Source organism: Scyliorhinus torazame, chromosome 1, assembly GCF_047496885.1.
Source record: "Scyliorhinus torazame isolate Kashiwa2021f chromosome 1, sScyTor2.1, whole genome shotgun sequence".
Taxonomy (NCBI): domain Eukaryota; kingdom Metazoa; phylum Chordata; class Chondrichthyes; order Carcharhiniformes; family Scyliorhinidae; genus Scyliorhinus; species Scyliorhinus torazame.
Genome location: NC_092707.1, coordinates 391,603,817 through 391,625,612, shown reverse-complemented (window position 1 = coordinate 391,625,612; position 21,796 = coordinate 391,603,817). Strand labels below are relative to the sequence as shown.

General features: G+C 47.2%; 1 protein-coding gene across 1 annotated transcript in view; it reads right to left on the bottom strand.

The window, feature by feature from the left end:
* The window catches only part of LOC140422212 (cation channel sperm-associated auxiliary subunit epsilon-like), a 289,036-nt gene that overhangs the window by 45,298 nt on the left and 221,942 nt on the right, over positions 1-21,796 (bottom strand). The window contains exons 16-17 of the mRNA XM_072507255.1: positions 21,277-21,369; positions 8,515-8,669 (exon numbers count right to left, since the gene is read on the bottom strand). Coding sequence (XP_072363356.1) covers positions 8,515-8,669; positions 21,277-21,369 — 248 coding nt within the window. The remainder of the gene's footprint in view (positions 1-8,514; positions 8,670-21,276; positions 21,370-21,796) is intronic.

The following is a 21,796-nucleotide window of genomic DNA, read 5'->3' as shown; positions in this document are numbered from 1 at the left end:
ATGAGGATCCCCGGTCGCTGTGGACGTAGGCGGGGAAACCGAACAGAGCGAAGATGGTGTTGAGGGCTTTGATAACGGTGGCAGACGTCATGTCAGTGCATGGGACGGCAAAGGGGAATCGGGAATATTCGTCTGCCACACTGAGGAAGTACGTGTTGCTATCGGTGGAGGGGAGGGGCCCTTTGAGGTCCACGCTGAGGCGTAAAAAAGGGGCGGGAGGCCTTCACCAGGCGCGCACGGTCTGGCTGGTAGAAGTGCGATTTACACTCCGCGCAGACCTGTCAGTCTCTGGTGATAGCCCTGACTTCCTCGATGGAGTAGGGCAGATTGCGGGCCTTAATGAAGTGGTAAAAGCGGGTGACTCCCGGGTGACAGAGATCGTTGTGCAGGGTCCGGAGTCGGTCCACTTGTGCGCTGGCACATGTGCCTCGGGATAGTGCATTGGGGGGCTCGTTGAGCTTACCGGGGCGATACAAAATCTCGTAGTTGTAGGTGGAGAGCTCGATCCTCCACCTCAAGATTTTATCATTTTTGATCTTGCCCCGCTGTGTGTTATTAAACATGAAGGCAACCGACCGTTGGTCAGTGAGGAGAGTGAATCTCCTGCCGGCCAAGTAATGCCTCCAATGTCGCACAGCTTCAACGATGGCTTGGGCCTCCTTTTCGACAGAGGAGTGCCGAATTTCAGAGGCATGGGGGGTGCGGGAAAAGAATGCCACGGGCCTGCCTGCCTGGTTGAGGGTGGCGGCCAGAGCGACGTCTGATGCATCGCTCTCGACTTGGAAGGGGAGCATCTCATCGACCGCGTGCATCGCGGCCTTGGCGATGTCGGCCTGGATACAATCGAAGGCCTGGTGAGCTTCGACCGTCAGTGGGAAAACGGTGGATTGAATGTGTGGGCGGGCCTTGTCCGCATAGTTTGGGACCCACTGGGCGTAATACGAAAAGAAACCCAGGCATCGTTTGAGGGCCTTGGGGCAGTGGGGGAGGGGGAGTTCCATGAGGGGGCGCATGCGATCGGGGTCGGGCCCCAGAACTCCATTCTGGACCACATAGCCGAGGATGGCTAATCGGTTCGTGCTGAACACGCACTTCTCCTTGTTATACGTGAGATTGAGGAGAGTGGCGGTGTGGAGAAATTTGGAAAGGTTAGCGTCGTGCTCCTGCTGGTCGTGGCCATAGATGGTGACGTTGTCCACGTACGGGAAGATGGCCCGCAGTCCGTACCGGTCAACCATTCGGTCCATCTCCCGTTGGAAGACCGAGACCGCGTTGATGACGCCGAAGGGAACCCTAAGAAAGTGGTAAAGGCGGCCATCTGCTTCGAATGCAGTGTATGGGCCTTGCGAATGGGGAGCTGGTGGTAGGCAGATTTCACGTCCACTGTCGAAAAGACCCGGTATTGTGCAATCTGATTGACCATATCAAATATGCGTGGGAGGGGGTACGCGTCGAGCTGCGTGTACCGGTTGATGGTCTGACTGTAGTCAATGACCATCCTGTTTTTCTCCCCGGTTTTCACCACTATCACTTGGGCTCTCCAGGGGCTGTTGCTGGCCTCGATGGTACCTTCCCGCAGCAGCCGCTGGACCTCAGACCTGATGATGGTTCTGTCCTGGGCGCTGTACTGTCTGCTCCTGGTGGCGACGGGTTTGCAATCCGGGGTTAGGTTTGCAAAAAGGGAAGGCGGGTCGACCTTAAGGGTCGCGAGGCCGCAAACGGTAAGCGGTGGTAAGGGCCCGCCAAATTTCAGGGTTAGGCTCTGGAGGTTGCACTGGAAGTCCAGGCCGAGTAGCAAGGCAGTGCAGAGGTTAGGGGAGGACGTAGAGGCGGAAGCCGCTGAACTCCACGCCCTGGATGGTGAGGGTGGCGATGCAGTACCCCCGTATCGTCATGGAGTGGGATCCGGAGGCCAGGGAGATTCTCTGGTTAGCGGGGTGTACCACAAGGGAGCAGCGCCTTACCGTATCGGGGTGAATGAAGCTCTCAGTGCTCCCGGAGTCCAGAAGGCAGGAGATCTCGTGCCCGTCGACCTTCACCTTTGTCGAAGCGGTCGCGAGGTTGTGCGGTCGAGACTGGTCAATCGTGACCGAGGCGAGACGCGGCTGGTCGGCGGCGGTTGCAGGCGATGAGAGGCCTGATGAGCTGCCCGACAGGCAGGGCTCCTGAGGCGGGTAAGATGGCGGTGCCCACGGGCCGCACGTGCCCTGGGGGAGGCAAGATGGCGGCGCCTACGGGACGTACATGTTGTGAGTAGAGCAAGATGGCAGCGTCCACGGACCGCATGTGGTCCGAGGAGGGGAAGATGGCGCCGCCCACTGGCCACACATCGGGGGTGCCGGGACAATAGCGGCGATTGAGCGGGCCTGGCACACTGCAGCGAAATGTCCCTTCTTGCCACAGGCCTTGCAGAGGGCGCTCCGCGCCGGTCAGTGCTGCCGGGGGTGTTTTGACTGTCCACAGAAGTAACATTTGGGTCCCCCGGGGTTGGTTGGCTGCCGCGTGGTGCAGGCGTGGGGTTGGCTGGGGGCTGTCGCTGATGGGGTGGCCGTCAGCGGGGTCCACAATGCACAGGGGGGGTGGGCCATACGGTCGGGGGCAGAGGCCTGAACGTTGTGTGCTGCGACCGTAAGCGAGAGCGCTAGTTTTTTGGTCGCCGTGAGGTCAAGCGTGGCCCCTTCTAAGAGACGCTGGCGAATGTAGTCAGACCCTATGCCCGTAACGAACGCATCTCTCATCAGTAGGTTTGAGTGTTTAGTGGCCGAAACGGCCTGGCAGTCACAGTCTCTCACTAGTGCGAGCAGGGCACGCCAGAAATCTTCCACAGACTCAGCGGGAAGTTGGCGCCGCGTGGATAGGAGATGCCTGGCGTAGATTTTGTTGGTCCGCTGAGCGTAATTTTCCTTCAGTAGCGCCATGGCTTCTGCGTAGGTCGGCGCGTCCTGGACGAGAGGGAAAACGTTGGAGCTCAGCCGCGTGTACAGAATCTGGAGCTTCTGTGCTTCTGGGATTGGGTCTGGCGCAGACCCGATGTAAGCTTCAAAACAGGCTAGCCAATGTTCGAAGTCTTTTTTGGCGTTGTCTGCTTGAGGATGCAGCTGCAGGCGATCCGGCTTGATGCGGAGGTCTATCTCTGAAAAATCTCTGTGTAATAAATTGATGCACTATCAATTACGATGAGACGAAAGTAGAATGTAAATGAGGCTTTATTACACAGAGATGTGTGGCCTCCTACAGCAGCTGACGAAATGGATGCTATACAGAGAGCACACATATTTATACTCCGCAAACTGGGCGGAACCAGCAGGCAGGGATCTACCCCCGTACCTGTAGTACAGGGGCCTTACCGTAAAACCCATATTTATATATATACAGTATAATACATCAGTGGTGACTACCACACGTGCATGGCTCCACCTTCATCTCCCACCACTTTGGACATTGCCTCAAAGAAGGCTGTCCAGTACCCAGCAAGTCTGGGGCAAGACCAGAACATGTGGGCATGGTTGGCCGGGCCTCCTTGGCACCGTTCACATCTATCCTCTACTTGCGGGAAGAACCTACTCATTTGAGTTCTTGTTAAGTGGGCTCTATGTACCACTTTTAGTTGCGTCAGGTTGAGCCTTGCGCAAGTGGAGGTGGAGTTGACCCTATGCAGTGCCTTGCTCCAGAATCCCCACGCTATTTCAATTCCCAGGTCTTCCTCCCATTTCTTTTTTGTTGCATCCAATACGGTGTCGGCCCTCTCTACCAGTCAATCATACATGTCACCACAGTTCCATTTATCTAGGATGCTTGCGTCCAGTAACTCTTCTAGTAATGTCTGTCGTGGCGGTTGTGGGTATGTCCTTGTCTCCTTTCGTAGGAAGTTTTTGAGTTGCAGGTACCTTAACTCGTTCCCCCTGGCTAGCTGGAATTTCTCCGTCAGTTCGTCCAGTGTTGCAATTCTGCCGTCTGTATATAAGTCCCTCACTGTCAATGTCTCTCTGTCCTGTCTCCACTTTTTAAAGGTGGCGTCAGTCAGCGCTGGTGTGAAGTTGCAGATGGGAGCTTTGTCCAACATTTTGGTCAGGCCAAATTGCTGCTGTAGTTGGTTCCAGGACTGGGGGCTGGCTATCAACGGGCTGCTGGAGTGTTTTTTGGGTGGGGATGGGAGAGCAACCGTGGCGAGGGCCCGGAGGGAGGTCCCCATGCAGGAGGACTCTTCCGCGCGCACCCACTCGGCTTCTGGCTCCTTGATCAATCCCCTTATTCGCTCTGCCGTCGCCGCCCAGTGGTAGAATTGTAGGTTTGGGAGGGCTAGCCTCCCCCTGGGTTTTGTTTTTTGTCGAACCTTCTTTGGGATCCAAGCATTCTTCCCCCCCCCCCCCATACGAATGCCATGATTAGTTTGTCTAGTGCTTTGAAAAAGGCCTTGGGGATGTAGATCGGGATAGATCTAAGTAGGAAGAGGTACCAGGGCAGTACATTCATTTTGATCGTCTGGACTCTCCCCGCGAGGGAGAGTGGGAGTGTGTTCCATCTTTGCAGGTCCTTTTTTACTTCCTCTGTCAGACTGGTGAGGTTCCATTTGTGGATCCCTTTCCAGTCATGGGCTATTTGGATCACCAGGTAGCGGAATTTGTGTTGGGCTTGTTTGAACGGCAGACCCGTTAGGGCTGCCCCACCTACTTGTGGGTGTACCGGGAAGATCTCGCTTTTGCTCATGTTGAGTTTGTAGCCCGAGAAGGAGCCAAACTCTTTCAAGAGCACGATGATTCTGTCCATGCTGCTTTGTGGGTCCGAAATGTAGAGGAGCAGAAAATCTGCATAGAGTGAGACTCTGTGCTCTCTGCCGCCCCTTCTGATCTCCCTCCAGCTTTTCGCTGCTCTGAGAGCAATTGCTAATGGCTCGCTCGCTAGGGCGAACAGCAGCGGGGACAGTGGGCATCCTTGTCTGGTGCCCCTATGCAGCTGGAAGTATCGGGAGTTGATGTTGTTGGTCCGTACGCTCGCCATGGGAGCGTTGTATAGGAGCTTTACCCAGGAGACGAACCCTGTTCCAACAAAGAACAAAGAACAAAGAACAAAGAAATGTACAGCACAGGAACAGGCCCTTCGGCCCTCCAAGCCCGTGCCGACCATACTGCCCGACTAAACTACAATCTTCTACACTTCCTGGGTCCGTATCCTTCTATTCCCATCCTATTCATATATTTGTCAAGATGCCCCTTAAATGTCCCTATCGTCCCTGCTTCCACTACCTCCTCCGGTAGTGAGTTCCAGGCACCCACTACCCTCTGCGTAAAAAACTTGCCTCGTACATCTACTCTAAATCTTGCCCCTCTCACCTTAAACCTATGCCCCCTAGTAATTGACCCCTCTACCCTGGGGAAAAGCCTCTGACTATCCACTCTGTCTATGCCCCTCATAATTTTGTATACCTCTATCAGGTCGCCCCTCAACCTCCTTCGTTCCAGTGAGAACAAACCGAGTTTATTCAATCGCTCCTCATAGCTTATGCCCTCCATACCAGGCAACATTCTGGTAAATCTCTTCTGCACCCTCTCTAAAGCCTCCACATCCTTCTGGTAGTGTGGCGACCAGAATTGAACACTATACTCCAAGTGTGGCCTAACTAAGGTTCTATACAGCTGCAACATGACTTGCCAATTCTTATACTCAATGCCCCGGCCAATGAAGGCAAGCATGCCGTATGCCTTCTTGACTACCTTCTCCACCTGTGTTGCCCCTTTCAATGACCTGTGGACCTGTACTCCTGTCCCGAACGGCTCCAGTACCTCTATGAGGTATTTCCATTCGACCCTGTCGAAGGCCTTTTATGCACCCAAGGAGACAATCACCTCTGATATTCTCTCCCCGGATGGGGTCATTATCACTTTCAGCAGACGCCTGATGTTCAAGGTTACCTGTCCACTTTGACAAAGCCTGTCTAGTCCTCTGCGACCACCTCTGGTACGCAATCTTCTAGCCTTTTGGCTAGGATTTTGGCCAGGATTTTGGCATCTGCATTTAGCAGTGCGATGGGTCTGTATGACCCACATTCCGTTGGGGCTTTATTTTTCTTGGGTTTGTCTTCCCACTTTAATAAAACCCACTGGCTTATCTTGTTTTAAGAGTCTGTCTTCCCAGTACTTTTATTAAGCAATCAACACTGTGACCTCACGTGCCCAACTTTATTACAATGAAAACGTTTTCATATTTCTCTTCCACTATCACAGGTTTCCTTTTTAACCTAAGGCAAACTCTCCTCAACATCATAAATTAGACCTATTTTGCCTTGACTAACTGTAATTTTCTCATTTCCCGTTTCTACTCTTCACAGATTGAAATTGATGTTGAAAAACAGACTTTGTTTTGCGAACTAATTCAAAATCATCTGCCATTTATGTTGCCAGTCTAGTGGTTTTAACTCTTTGCTCTTTCACATTAATTCACACTACTGCAGGAAGTGACTCTTTAAATTCTTCCCAAATAATCGTTTTCCCTATGAGCATCATACATTTGGTCTATTTTTAATGCTCTTATCCATCTATCAAAATTCAATATAGGCCTGATCTGATCTTAAATTTCTAAACTCCTGACTGTAAGCTCCTTGCACTAGTTCGTAGACACTTAATATGGTTTTTCTCACCTCATCATAATCCCTAGATTCCTCCTCTGATAGTGATGCAAACACTTCACTCGCTCTACCTACCAATTTGTATGAACCAATACTACCCACATGGTCTTTGGCTAATTCAATTGTTCAGCCACTTTCTCGAATGAAATAAAAAAGGTTTTCACATCTTTCTCATTACATTTTGGCAGTGCTTGAATATATTTAAATATATCTCTATTTAGCTTTAGACTAAGAAATATTTCTCCTTCCTCTAGATCTTCCTCAGCTTCTGCCTTTAACTCCAACTGAAAGGGGGTAATATAAGTAAGACACAAATAGTACATAACTCAGCATACACCTTTATGCAAGCTACAGTAATCACTCAAAAAAATATTTATTTGATTACTTCTGCAAGGTACTTTCTGCACCTCTCACCTTTTGACTGCAGTCAGTTATCTCAGGTGTTTCTGTGCCAGTTTCAATTGCGAAAATTAGCACATTGAGAACAAAGTAAATGCTGAGTTAATTTGCACTATCCTTATTAAAAACTCATGAACAAGGATATAATCACAAAGAAAACCTTTCATCCTAGATCTGTGGACTAAAATGTGGAACAAATATTAATACACAAATGCAATTTCAAGTGTGGGAAATGGGAATTATTTAGATTACAGGTGGAATTTTACCAAAATTTGTCAGAGTGTCAGGGCCTGACTGAAAACCAGCATGTATCTCTCCAGATGCACAGCTGTGTTTTCAGTGCAGATTTTTTGGCACTTAGTGCACAGTAATTTGGGGGTGTGGATTAAGCCATCACTCTGGTGGGGTGGGGCCTGATAGAGCCAGCAAGGCCAGATCCATGGAAATCAGGGCACCATCTTTAAATGGCATCCAGATCAGTGACCACTCCCCCCCCCCCCCCCCTCCACCCCAGACATGGACGGCATCCACAATCTTCGAGGCAGCACCCCTCCCACAACTAAGGCATCGGGGGCTCACTTCCCCATCCACAACCACAGACGTATCGGGAGCTCACTTACCCTCCCCCCGCCCACACAAACCACGGACGTATCAGGGGCTCTCTCGCCCCCACCCACCCACCACAACCACCCAGGAATCAGGGGCTCTCTCCACAGAACCCCCCCCCCCAACCATAGTAGTAACGGGGCACATCCCCCCCGTCACATGCATCAGTTGGCACTGCCAGGGGAAGTGCCAACCTGTGCCAGGCTCATGTCCATCTCCCCCCAAGGGGTTATACGTACTTTGGCACCTCTGGCGGGTTCTCCTTGACTGATTCCCATTCTTAAATAGCTGTTGTGAATCTTGCCGACGTGACACTGAGGTATGAATATTCCATGAAGGGGCTGGTGGATCATGTGTCTGGGAAGCCCTTTAATTAGATGGAAATGTACTAAAATCGAGGGAAGTGAAGTTCCCACCCTATGTAGTCAGAAACCTCATTATATCAGAGAAGAGTAGCGGGGAAAATCGCGGAATGGGATCTTTTGGTGAGAATCTCGTTTCCTGATTCTCGCGGAATTTTGCACCTGCGTCAACATTTGTGCTAACGGCAAATGCAGGCACAAAATCCCCCTACAAGTCCTAATAGAACCCAGGACCTACTGTGTGTAAAGTAGATTTGATAAGCACTGCCTGAAACCAGTGATAAAAGTGCTTGTAATGATACAAGAAAATTAGAGATCATTAACATTCACTAAGCACATGCACTACCTGTAAATCAGAGGACAAATTTTCACCAATAGTCTATTAGTGTTAAGGAAAGGAATTCTGCTTTTAGAATGAAATTATTTTATTCCAAAGATAGAGATATGAGAAAATTGTTTTGTTTGAGAAACATAGTTCAGAATTCCAACATACAAATACTGTTTCCTATTCGGGAAATATACAACCTGTAGTCAGGATCCACTATTTTCACAAGGAAAACATAAACTCCAGTATATCCAGTTGGCCAGGTCAGATGCAAAGAGCCTGATTGGTTCAGGATTTCATACGGTCTATCCATGTTTTTAATCGATCCAGGAGATTCAAAGCATGACCTGTAATTCTTAACCAAAGTACATCAGCATACTCCTCAATTATCGTATTGCTACACAAATAATCTCCAATATCAGATGCTATTAAAAAAATGGATGTTTTTCCAGTTCATCGCAAACAGGCAGCAGCCTCAGCCTAGCTTTTGACATAAACTTGCATCTATATGGTTTCTTTAATGTAGGTAGATTTCCCAAGAAGTGTAAAAAAACAAAAAGGATACATTGGAGGGGTGACTTCATTATTAGTCAAAGGGGGGATTTTAAAGAGGGCCTTGGAGGAGGTAAAGAGGTGATGGGACTTAGGGAATAAATTGCAGAATGTGAAGTCTAGACGGCTGATTGCACCAATGGTACGGGGAAATGAGTGGGGGTGCATAACTGTCCAGCATTGAAGGGGCACAAGGGATCTTGGAAGTTGGAGTATATGGCAGAGAGAGGAAAGATGTGGTTATGGAAGAAATTGAACACAAGGATGGAAACTTTAAATCGGAGATGTTTGTCAATGTGGGTCAGTGAACATCTGGAATATGTATGAGTGTACATTGGTGCACTTTAGGATACAGACAGCGGATGTTTGATGGAGCTTATATTTATGAAGCTTGTGGCCGATACATTAGAATACAAGTGAGGGTTTCACGAGCAGATGCCAGCGGCTAGAATGGAAGAAGGCACTTTAAAGGAGGTGGAGAAAGTGTTCTTTGTGATGTAGATGATTAGAGATTGGAAACTCGCTTGGGGTCAAATAGGACACTGAGACTGTGGATCATCGAGTTCTACCAGAGTCAGTGGCCAGCAAGGGGGATGGGATTGGTGACAAAGGTCTAGAGGTTGTGATGAGGCCAAAGAAGTGATTTCAACCTCCCCAATGGTTAGCTGTAGAAAATTGTGCCTTATTCAAAATGCAGAAGATTTCCTTAGGTATCACGTGGAACAAAATTCTTATTATGGCTAAAACTATCTAGGTTAAAGTTCAAGTTTTTGCACAGGAGTCTAATCGATGGATAATAAAATGTTTCATATTACATTTTGTCGATGCTGGAATATACTGCAATGAAGTTCTCTGAAGAAAGTAGTGGCAATGTAAAACAATGGTTCTCAAACTGGGGACAGCAGATCTTTAGGAGTCCGTAAAGGTGAAGTTCCCTTTGAGATTGTTAAAAAGGAGATATAAATGTGTGTAAAAAGTAGACACTCATTGGATATGTCAAGCGTTATAAAATTTAAATCCCCTGCCCCTTAAAAAAATATGAAGTTAAAAAAAAATAGTTCTTGCTATTTCACTCTGTCTGTTGATGTGAACCTGCAGGCTTTCATTATAGGATTTGCGCTGCGTGACTGATTTCACGACCTATCATTATCACAGGATCCCATCAATTTGCAGTTTTATTGATAGCTCCAAGTGGCTATAAAGTCTTTGATGCAGAGATACAAATACAAATCCTTGTTTATAAGGGAATTTAGTAGTTGAAAGAATTTAAATGTAATTAATGTATTTTTTATCAGTGAGAGTTTTTTAAATCATGAAGTTATTAGTAAACACTTAGTACGTTACTTTATTTAATCTCACCATGGCACCTGCGGTCTGTCAATGTTGGATATTGAATGAATTGGCATTGAGGATATAGAGTCAAAGGGTGGTGGGTAGGGGTCATGAGTTGGCACTAAGTTGACATAGGGGGTATAAAACACTATGGCATAGGTAGAAGGGCATACATCGGTATGGAGGGTATAAACAGGTCATGGGGATGGTTGGGGGACATGAGGTGGCATTAGTTGGCATGGGAGTGTGTGGTTGGGGGTGAGAGGGAGTGATAAGTGAGGCCTAAATGACTGTTATTGTTTTATTCTTTCTCTTACAAATCTAGAGCACTGAGGTCTGCCCTTTACATCTATGCATTGGCAAACCCTGTGACTGCGCCCACACTGTGTCCAAGGGCAAGGCCCAACTCCCGTTAACACCAGCCCTACTCCTCCCCCTTCACCCTGGAACAAAAATGAGAACATTTGGGGCATTTTCTACCGAGTCAGGTCTGTCAGGTCAGGAATGTTTACAACTCTGCACTCCCCATCAGGGAATGAAAATCCAGGCTTTTGAGTATCATATGGTCATATAATCTAGATGGGATTTCCATGATGACTAAACCAATTCTGAAAAGGCTCCTTAATCAAATCTTGAGATCGAATGGCTTAAGAAATGGTTTTGGACATCCTGAAGAGAAAAAAATGTATAGAGCTTTGAGGGGAATGTGGTGAGCTGCTCTTGTAGAGAGTTAGCAAAGGCATGACCAATGATCTCCTCTGCACTGTGACAATATTACAATTCTATATTGCAGGTCATTCATACACAATTATTTTTTTATTTAAAAAAAAATACATTTAGAGTACCCAATTCATTTTTTCCAATTAGAGGGCAATTTAGCGTGGCCAATCTACCTACACTGCACATCTTTGGGTTGTGGGGGCGAAACCCACACAAACACAAGGCGAATATGCAAACTCCACACGGACAGTTACCCAGAACCGGGATTGAACCTGGGACCTTGACGCCGTGAGGCAGCAGAGCTAACCCACTGCGCCACCGTGCTGCCTATACACAATTATTAAGGAGAGGGTCAGATTCTCTGATAATTATTTAGTAAACCAGTCAGGGGAAACACCATTCGTTACTTACAAACTCAATCATAAGTACATCAAATAAAGGAGTAGAATTAGGCCATTCAGCCCATTGAGTCTGCTCCATCCTTCTTCCTGGCAGACAATGTTCAATTTTAATATTCAAAAGAAATAATGTCTTACTTTTCCCAATTTGTGATTCTAACATGCTTAACATTAGCCATTTTAAAATGGTCAATTTCCAGGGGCAAGTGCAATAATTTGGAGTATCTGATTTTAATCATCATTTTTAAAAAATAAATTTAAAGTGCCCAATTCTTTTTTTTTCCAATTAAGGTGCAATTAAGGTGACCAATCCACCAACTCTGCACATCTTTGGGTTGTGGCGTTAAGACCCACACAGACATGGGGAGCATGTGCAAACTCCACACGGACAGTGACCCAGGGCCAGGATCGAACCCAGGTCCTTGGTGCCGTGAAGCAGCAGTACTTATCATAATTAGCCACCGTGATGCCTAAGAGTTTATCATCATTGAGTAAAAACTGATGCCAAAATCTGAGACTTCAAAATCTTTTTTTTAGTGTAGAGTTCCAATCTCCACTGTTACTCCCACATAAGATAGGAACAAAGTGACAGGAATATGCCATTTAGCCCTTCAAGTCTGTTCGATCATTCAATTAGTTTGCAGCTGATCTGTAACAACTCCATCTACCCTCCTTGGTTCTGTCTCCAAATTCTTTTTGACCATGGGATCCTCTCCTCCCTCGACATTATTCCAACTGAACTCCTCAACTTTCATAGATACATAGATACATCATGGCTGATCATCCAACTCAATAGCCTAATTCTGCTTTCTCCCCATAGCCTTTGATCCCATTCTCCCCAAGTGCTATATCCAGCTGCCTCTTGACTATATTCAAAGTTTTAGCATCAACTACTTCCTGTGGTAATGAATTCACAGGCTCACCACTCTTTGTGTGAAGAAATGTCTCCTATCTCTGTCCGAAATGGTTTACCCTGAATCCTCAGGCTGTGACCCCTGGTTCTGGACACACCCATCATTGGTAACATCTTCCCTGCATCTACCCTGTCTAGTCCTGTTAGAATTTTATAAGTCTCTATGAGATCCCCCCCTCATTCTTCTGAACTCCAGCGCGAACAATCCCAACCTAGTCAATCTCTCCTCATCTGACAGTCCCGCCATCCCTGGAATCAGTCTGGTAAACATTTGCTGCACTCCCTCGAGAGTAAGAACATCCTTCCTCAAAGGAGACCAAAACTGCACACAATACTCCAAGTGTGGCCTCACCAAGGCCATGTACAATTGCAGCAACAAATCCCTACTTCCATACTCGAAACCTCTTGCAATGAAGGCCAACATACCATTAGCCTTCTTTACCGCCTGCTGCATCTATATGCTTACCTTCAGCGAATAGTGCACAAGGACACCCAGGTCCCGCTGCACACTCCCCTCTCCCAATTTACAACCATTCAGGTAGTAATCTGCCTTCCTGTTTTTGCTTCCAAAATGAATAACCTCACACTTATCGAAATTATACTGCATCTACCATTGGTTTGGCCACTCACCCAACCTGTCCAGATATTGCTGTAGGATCCCTGCATCCTCGTCACAATTCCCTTCTGGTTCCCATGTTAGCCAATATTGCTAATGGTTCTCTCTTTTACATGTTGTGCCTCCCTCCTTTAAATCTGCCATTGTTTTCACCCAATCATCAAAAACTAACCCTCACCCCACCATCCTTTCAAACTACTGTGCATCTCCAATCTCTGTTTGTCTGCAAAGTTCTTGAACGTATTGTCACTTCCTAAATCCATGCCGATATTTACCAGAACTCCATTTTCGAATTCCTTCAATCTGGTTCCTCTCTCTGCCACAGTAATAAAGTGGCTCCTATTAAAGTCACAATTGACATTCTGGACTAGTTAACCAGAGACCCAAAATAAAGCTCTGGGGACCCAGGTTCAAATCCTGCCACTGCAGATGGTGAAATTTGAATTCAATAAAATAATCTGGAATTAAAAAAAGTCTAATGATGACCATGAAACCAATGTGGATTGTTGTAAAAAACATCTGGTTCAATAATGTCCTTTAGGGAAACAAATCTGCTGTCCTTATCTGGTCTGGCCTACATGTGACTCCAGACCCACAGCAATGACGTTGACTCTTAACTGCAACTGCCTCCTCAAGGGCAATTAGGGATGGGCAATAAATGCTGGCACAGCCTGCGACGCCCACAAATGAATTTTAAAAATTCTATATGACAAAGGTAAACTATCCTGCTTTTCCCTTCTCGACCGGCCTGCAACCTTTGACATTGTTGACTACACCATGCTCCTCAAATACCTCTTCACCATCATCCAGCTGGACTGCTCTCAACTCATTCATTCTAAACTGTTTCATCGTAACCAGCATATCATTTGCAATGGTCTCTCTTCCCACTCCTTCACTATTATCTCTGGTATCCCCCAGTTGGTTAGCTTAGTTGGCTGGACGGCTGGTTTGCAATGCAGAGAGATGCCAACAGTGCAGGTTCAATTCCCATACTGGCTGAGGTTATTCATGAAGGCCCTGCCTTCTTAACCTTGCCTCTTGTCTGAGTTTTGGTGACCCTCAGGTAAAGTCGCCACCAATCAGCTCTCTCTCAAAGGGGCGAGCAACCTATGGGAGTGTGGCAACATTTACAATTGATATCCCCCAGAGATCTATACTTGACACTATCCTACTTCTTATCTACATGCTGCCCCTCACATCGTAAAAAGCACAGTGTTAGTTTTCACATATAGAACATAGAACATAGAACAATACAGCGCAGTACAGGCCCTTCGGCCCACGATGTTGCACCGAAACAAAAGCCATCTAACCTACACTATGCCATTATCATCCATATGTTTATCCAATAAACTTTTAAATGCCCTCAATGTTGGCGAGTTCACTACTGTAGCAGGTAGGGCATTCCACGGCCTCACTACTCTTTGCGTAAAGAACCTACCTCTGACCTCTGTCCTATATCTATTACCCCTCAGTTTAAAGTTATGTCCCCTCGTGCCAGCCATATCCATCCGCGGGAGAAGGCTCTCACTGTCCACCCTATCCAACCCCCTGATCATTTTGTATGCCTCTATTAAGTCTCCTCTTAACCTTCTTCTCTCCAACGAAAACAACCTCAAGTCCGTCAGCCTTTCCTCATAAGATTTTCCCTCCATACCAGGCAACATCCTGGTAAATCTCCTCTGCACCCGCTCCAAAGCCTCCACGTCCTTTCTATAATGCGGTGACCAGAACTGTACGCAATACTCCAAATGCGGCCGGACCAGAGTTCTGTACAGCTGCAACATGACCTCCCGACTCCGGAACTCAATCCCTCTTCCAATAAAGGCCAACACTCCATAGGCCTTCTTCACAACCCTATCAACCTGGGTGGCAACTTTCAGGGATCTATGTACATGGACACCTAGATCCCTCTGCTCATCCACACTTTCAAGAACTTTACCATTAGCCAAATATTCCGCATTCCTGTTATTCCTTCCAAAGTGAATCACCTCACACTTCTCTACATTAAACTCCATTTGCCACCTCTCAGCCCAGCTCTGCAGCTTATCTATATCCCTCTGTAACCTGCTACATCCTTCCACACTATCGACAACACCACCGACTTTAGTATCATCTGCAAATTTACTCACCCACCCTTCTGCGCCTTCCTCTATGTCATTGATAAAAATGACAAACAGCAACGGCCCCAGAACAGATCCTTGTGGTACTCCACTTGTGACTGTACTCCATTCTGAACATTTCCCATCAACCACCACCCTCTGTCTTCTTTCAGCTAGCCAATTTCTGATCCACATCTCTAAATCACCCTCAATCCCCAGCCTCCGTATTTTTTGCAATAGCCTACCGTGGGGAACCTTATCAAACGCTTTGCTGAAATCCATATACACCACATCAACTGCTCTACCCTCGTCTACCTGTTCAGTCACCTTCTCAAAGAACTCAATAAGGTTTGTGAGGCATGACCTACCCTTCACAAAGCCATGCTGACTATCCCTGATCATATTATTCCTATCTAGATGATTATAAATCTTGTCCCTTATAATCCCCTCCAAGACTTTACCCACTACAGACGTGAGGCTCACCGGTCTATAGTTGCCGGGGTTGTCTCTGCTCCCCTTTTTGAACAAAGGGACCACATTTGCTGTCCTCCAGTCCTCTGGCACTATTCCTGTAGCCAATGATGACATAAAAATCAAAGCCAAAGGTCCAGCAATCTCTTCCCTGGCCTCCCATAGAATCCTAGGATAAATCCCATCAGGTCCCGGGGACTTATCTATTTTCAGCCTGTCCAGAATTGCCAACACCTCTTCCCTACGTACCTCAATGCCATCTATTCTATTAGCCTGGGGCTCAGCATTCTCCTCCACAACATTATCTTTTTCCTGAGTGAATACTGACGAAAAATATTCATTTAGTATCTCGCCTATCTCTTCAGACTCCACACACAATTTCCCATCCCTGTCCTTGACTGGTCCTACTCTTTCCCTAGTCATTCGCTTATTCCTGACATACCTATAGAAAGCTTTTGGGTTTTCCTTGATCCTTCCTGCCAAATACTTCTCATGTCCCCTCCTTGCTCGTCTTAGCTCTCTCTTTAGATCCTTCCTCGCTACCTTGTAACTATCCATCGCCCCAACCGAAACTTCACACTTCATCTTCACATAGGCCTTCTTCTTCCTCTTAACAAGAGATTCCACTTCCTTGGTAAACCACGGTTCCCTCGCTCGACGCCTTCCTCCCTGTCTGACCGGTACATACTTATCAAGAACACGCAGTAGCTGATCCTTGAACAAGCCCCACTTATCCAGTGTGCCCAACACTTGCAGCCTACTTCTCCACCTTATCCCCCCCAAGTCACGTCTAATGGCATCATAATTGCCCTTCCCCCAGCTATAACTCTTGCCCTGCGGTGTATACTTATCCCTTTCCATCATTAACGTAAACGTCACCGAATTGTGGTCACTGTCCCCAAAGTGCTCTCCTACCTCCAAATCCAACACCTGGCCTGGTTCATTACCCAAAACCAAATCCAACGTGGCCTCGCCTCTTGTTGGCCTGTCAACATATTGTTTCAGGAAACCCTCCTGCACACACTGTACAAAAAACGACCCATCTATTGTACTCGAACTATATATTTTCCAGTCAATATTTGGAAAGTTAAAGTCTCCCATAATAACTACCCTGTTACTTTCGCTCATATCCAGAATCATCTTCGCCATCCTTTCCTCTACATCCCTAGAACTATTAGGAGGCCTATAAAAAACTCCCAACAGGGTGACCTCTCCTTTCCTGTTTCTAACTTCAGCCAATACTACCTCGGAAGAAGAGTCCCCATCTAGCATCCTCTCCGCCACCGTAATACTGCTCTTGACTAGCAGCGCCACACCTCCCCCTCTTTTGCCTCCTTCTCTGAGCTTACTAAAACACCTAAACCCCGGAACCTGCAACATCCATTCCTGTCCCTGCTCTATCCATGTCTCCGAAATGGCCACAACATCGAAGTCCCAGGTACCAACCCACGCTGCCAGTTCCCCTACCTTGTTTCGTATACTCCTGGCATTGAAGTAGACACACTTCAAAACACCTACCTGAACGCTGGCCCCCTCCTGCGACGTCAAATCTGTGCTCCTGACCTCTATACTCTCATTCTCCCTTACCCTAAAACTACAATCCAGGTTCCCATGCCCCTGCTGCATTAGTTTAAACCCCCCCAAAGAGCACTAACAAATCTCCCCCCCCAGGATATTTGTGCCCCTCAGGTTCAGATGTAGACCATCCTGTCTGTAGAGGTCCCACCTTCCCCAGAAAGAGCCCCAGTTATCCAAAAATCTGAAACCCTCCCGCCTGCACCATCCCTGTAGCCACGTGTTTAAATGCTCTCTCTCCCTATTCCTCATCTCACTATCACGTGGCACGGGCAACAACCCAGAGATAACAACTCTGTTTGTTCTAGTTCTGAGCTTCCATCCTAGCTCCCTGAAAGCCTGCCTGACATCCTTGTCCCCTTTCCTACCTATGTCGTTGGTGCCAATGTGGACCACGACTTGGGGCTGCTCCCCCTCCCCCCTAAGGACCCGGAAAACACGATCCGAGACATCACGTACCCTTGCACCTGGGAGGCAACATACCAAACGTGAGTCTCTCACGCTCCCACAAAATCTCCTATCTGTGCCCCTGACTATAGAGTCCCCAATTACTAATGCTCTGCTCCTCTCCCCCCTTCCCTTCTGAGCAACAGGGACAGACTCCGTGCCAGAGGCCCGTACCCCATGGCTTACCCCTGGTAAGTCGTCCCCCCCACAAGTATCCAAAGCGGTATACTTGTTTCTCAGGGGAACGACCGCAGGGGATCCCTGCACTGACTGTTTTTTCCCAGTCCCTCTTACAGTTACCCACCTATCTCCAATCTTTGGTGTAACTAATTCCCTGAAGCTGCTATCTATGACCCCTTCTGCCTCCCGAATAATCCGAAGTTCTTCCAACTCCAGCTCCAGTTCCCTAACTCGGTCTTGGAGGAGCTGGAGATGGCAGCACTTCCTGCAGGTAAAATCAGCAGGGACACTAACTGCATCCCTCACCTCAAACATCCTGCAGGAGGAACATTGCACTCCCTTCCCTGCCATTCCTCTAACTTTCTACCAAGATCTGGCTAACAACTAAATTAAATTTTTATAAAAAATAATAATAATATAATAAAAATATGGTACTTACCTCAGACCAATGGGTTTTATTATTAGGTTAGAGGAGGAGGGTGGGTGGGAGACACTACACGTGTAGTGTCTCGGGTTTCCTCTCCACCAGAATTTATTGGTGAGGGTCTTCCCAGACGTCCGCGAGTCGACTTCCTGATCCCGCCTAAAAAACTAATTTTAAAAAAAAAAGAAAAATTCTCAGCTCCTGCTGAAATTGACCAACCAGCCAGCTCCACTCCCGCCGAAATCGACTGGCCTGCCCCTGCAAAGAGAAGTGCTTTTAAAGGTTGACTTACCTCCCAGCAACCTCCTTCCGCAATGCTCCCGCTGAAATTGACTAACCAGCTGCTCTCACGCCGCCGAAATCGACTGGCCTGCCCCTGCAAAGAGAAGTGCTTTTAGAGGTTGACTTACCTCCCAGCAACCTCCTTCCGCAATGCTCCCGCTGAAACTGACTCACCACTCACCAGCTGTTCTCCCGCCGCCGAAATCGACTGGCCTGCCCCTGCAAAGAGAAGTGCTTTTAAAGGTTGACTTACCTCCCAGCAACCTCCTTCCGCAATGCTCCCGCTGAAATTGACTAACCAGCTGCTCTCACGCCGCCGAAATCGACTGGCCTGCCCCTGCAAAGAGAAGTGCTTTTAGAGGTTGACTTACCTCCCAGCAACCTCCTTCCGCAATGCTCCCGCTGAAATTGACTAACCAGCTGCTCTCACGCCGCCGAAATCGACTGGCCTGCCCCTGCAAAGAGAAGTGCTTTTAAAGGTTGACTTACCTCCCAGCAACCTCCTTCCGCAATGCTCCCGCTGAAACTGACTCACCACTCACCAGCTGTTCTCCCGCCGCCGAAATCGACTGGCCTGCCCCTGCAAAGAGAAGTGCTTTTAAAGGTTGACTTACCTCCCAGAAACCTCCTTCCGCAATGCTCCCGCTGAAATTGACTAACCAGCTGCTCTCACGCCGCCGAAATCGACTGGCCTGCCCCTGCAAAGAGAAGTGCTTTTAGAGGTTGACTTACCTCCCAGCAACCTCCTTCCGCAATGCTCCCGCTGAAACTGACTCACCACTCACCAGCTGCTCTCACGCCGCCGAAATCGACTGGCCTGCCCCTGCAAAGAGAAGTGCTTTTAAAGGTTGACTTACCTCCCAGCAACCTCCTTCCGCAATGCTCCCGCTGAAACTGACTCACCACTCACCAGCTGTTCTCCCGCCGCCGAAATCGACTGGCCTGCCCCTGCAAAGAGAAGTGCTTTTAAAGGTTGACTTACCTCCCAGAAACCTCCTTCCGCAATGCTCCCGCTGAAATTGACTAACCAGCTGCTCTCACGCCGCCGAAATCGACTGGCCTGCCCCTGCAAAGAGAAGTGCTTTTAGAGGTTGACTTACCTCCCAGCAACCTCCTTCCGCAATGCTCCCGCTGAAACTGACTCACCACTCACCAGCTGTTCTCCCGCCGCCGAAATCGACTGGCCTGCCCCTGCAAAGAGAAGTGCTTTTAAAGGTTGACTTACCTCCCAGCAACCTCCTTCCGCAATGCTCCCGCTGAAATTGACAAATATATGCTGATGACACCCAGTTCTATCTCAGCATTATGTTGCTCGACTCCTTCACTGTTGCTAAATTATCAAACTACTTATTTGACATCAACACTGGATGTGTGGAAGATTCCCCCAATTAAACATTGGGAAGACAGAAGCCATTGTTTTCTGTCCCCAGTCTAAGTATCATTCCTTAGATGCCAACTCCATCCTTCTTTATGAAGGACTAAACCAGATTTTTTGCAACCTGTAGCATTATATTTGATTCCAAGATGAGCTTCCCACCACCTATTCATGGCATCACTAAGATTACCTATTTCTACCTCCGTAATTTAAAAAGATTAGATTATGGCATATGGATGTCGCTGACGAGGCCAACATTTTTATTGCCCGTCCCTAATTGCTCTTGAGAAGGTGGTGGTGAATTACCTTCTTGAACCACTATGTTGCCTAACTGCAGTTGAAAACCTCATTTATGATTTTTGTTATCTCTGCACTTGACTATCCAAACATCCTCCTGGCTGGTTTCCCAGATTCTACTCTCCATAAACTTGAAATCATCCAAACGTCTGCTGTGCATGACTTAACACGCAGCAAGTCCCATTCCCCCATCACACTATTGCCCACAGAACTACACTGGTCAAGCAATGCCGTGATTTTAAAATTCAGATTCCAGCTGAATCCCTCCATGGACTCACTCTTCCCTATCTCTGTAATCTCCTCCAGACCCACAAACGCACAAGATATCTGAACTCATTTTAGCCTGGACTCTTGAGAATCCCTGATTTTAACCATTGATGGCCATGCCTTTGATGGTTTAGTTCAGTTGGCTGGACAGCTGGTCAATGAGTGAGGCCAACAGCACAGGTTCCATTCCCATACCGGCTGAGGTTATTCATGAAGGCCCATCTTCTCAACCTTGCCCCTTGTCTGCAGTGTGGTGATCCTCAGGTTAAATCACCATCAGTCAGCTCTCTCCTTCAAAGGGGAAAGTAGCCTATGGTCATCTGGGACGATGGCCATTTTACTTTACTGTCTGACAGGATTGCATTGTTCAACACCCGACAGAAAACAGTTAAGTCCTGCCAACTTCAACTCAAATGAGAACAAATTTGCCTTTCAGCCCAATCCCCATCGAAGAAAAACAAATCCATTCTGAATTTCTCTAAGCACATAGCAGCTATCTCCAAATAATCTCTCCCTTCCCATTCCCTACTTTGAATAGATACTCAGCTTGTTATTGTTTTCCATTGCTCCCTGCCCTTCACCCCTTTCTCCTGCTCTGCTTTGTCCTCTACCTTTGATCCTCTCCTCATCTCCTTCCAATCCCTTAGTCCCTATCAACCTCCTCTCCATTTCACTTCCCTTTTCTTCATTCCCTGTACCCCTCTGCATGAGATCCTCCTCCTCCCCTCCTAGAACCCACTTCTCACCTGGATCCCCTAATCCCACCACTTTCTAACATGATTGACACAATGGGCTGAATGGCCTCTTCCATGCAGTAAGTTTCTATGATTTTATGATTCTCTGTATAATTTACTGCATCATTTTTGATATATCAAGCACTAACTTTAAACAAGGAACTGCTTAATGACCATACATTATGATGGTTGTCAATTTATTGACAAACAAAATCATATTTGTCAGCTCTTTCCCTCCGAATCTGAGCCGCTAATAAGGCATTAAAAAAATCACATTTACCCAAGGACCCCAGATATCTTCGCGATTTAAATAGCTTCCTTTGTGATAGTAGAGCATAGATTTCCAGGTTTGTGCTTCCTGTTGACAACCAGCCTAAAAAAAGGAAATTCAAAAAAGGTTTAAATCTACCAATGTCACACTTCATTAGTTTCATACTAAATAGTGTTTCCTTAATGCATTCAGTGGCTAAGAAAATGATCGATGTTTGAGAGTATTATCAATTAAGTGGTTGATAGGGACTGAGGTAATATCAATGGATGCATTAATACTGGAGTAGTTCTAGCTAGGCAGTATCGGTATCTTGTTTATGTTGCTGGGTGCCAATTTGAATTCTACACTCACTCCTGTTTGTCAAGTTTTATAAGTACTAGTGGATATACAATACTCATTGTAATTCATAACATATGCTATTGAGAAAATTAGTCCAGCTCAATTGGCAACTTCTTTTCAGTGTGCATCTGTGCTTTTACAGATAGCCTGGAGCCTCAAATAAGGCCAACCTTATTGGTTGGCTGGTTCA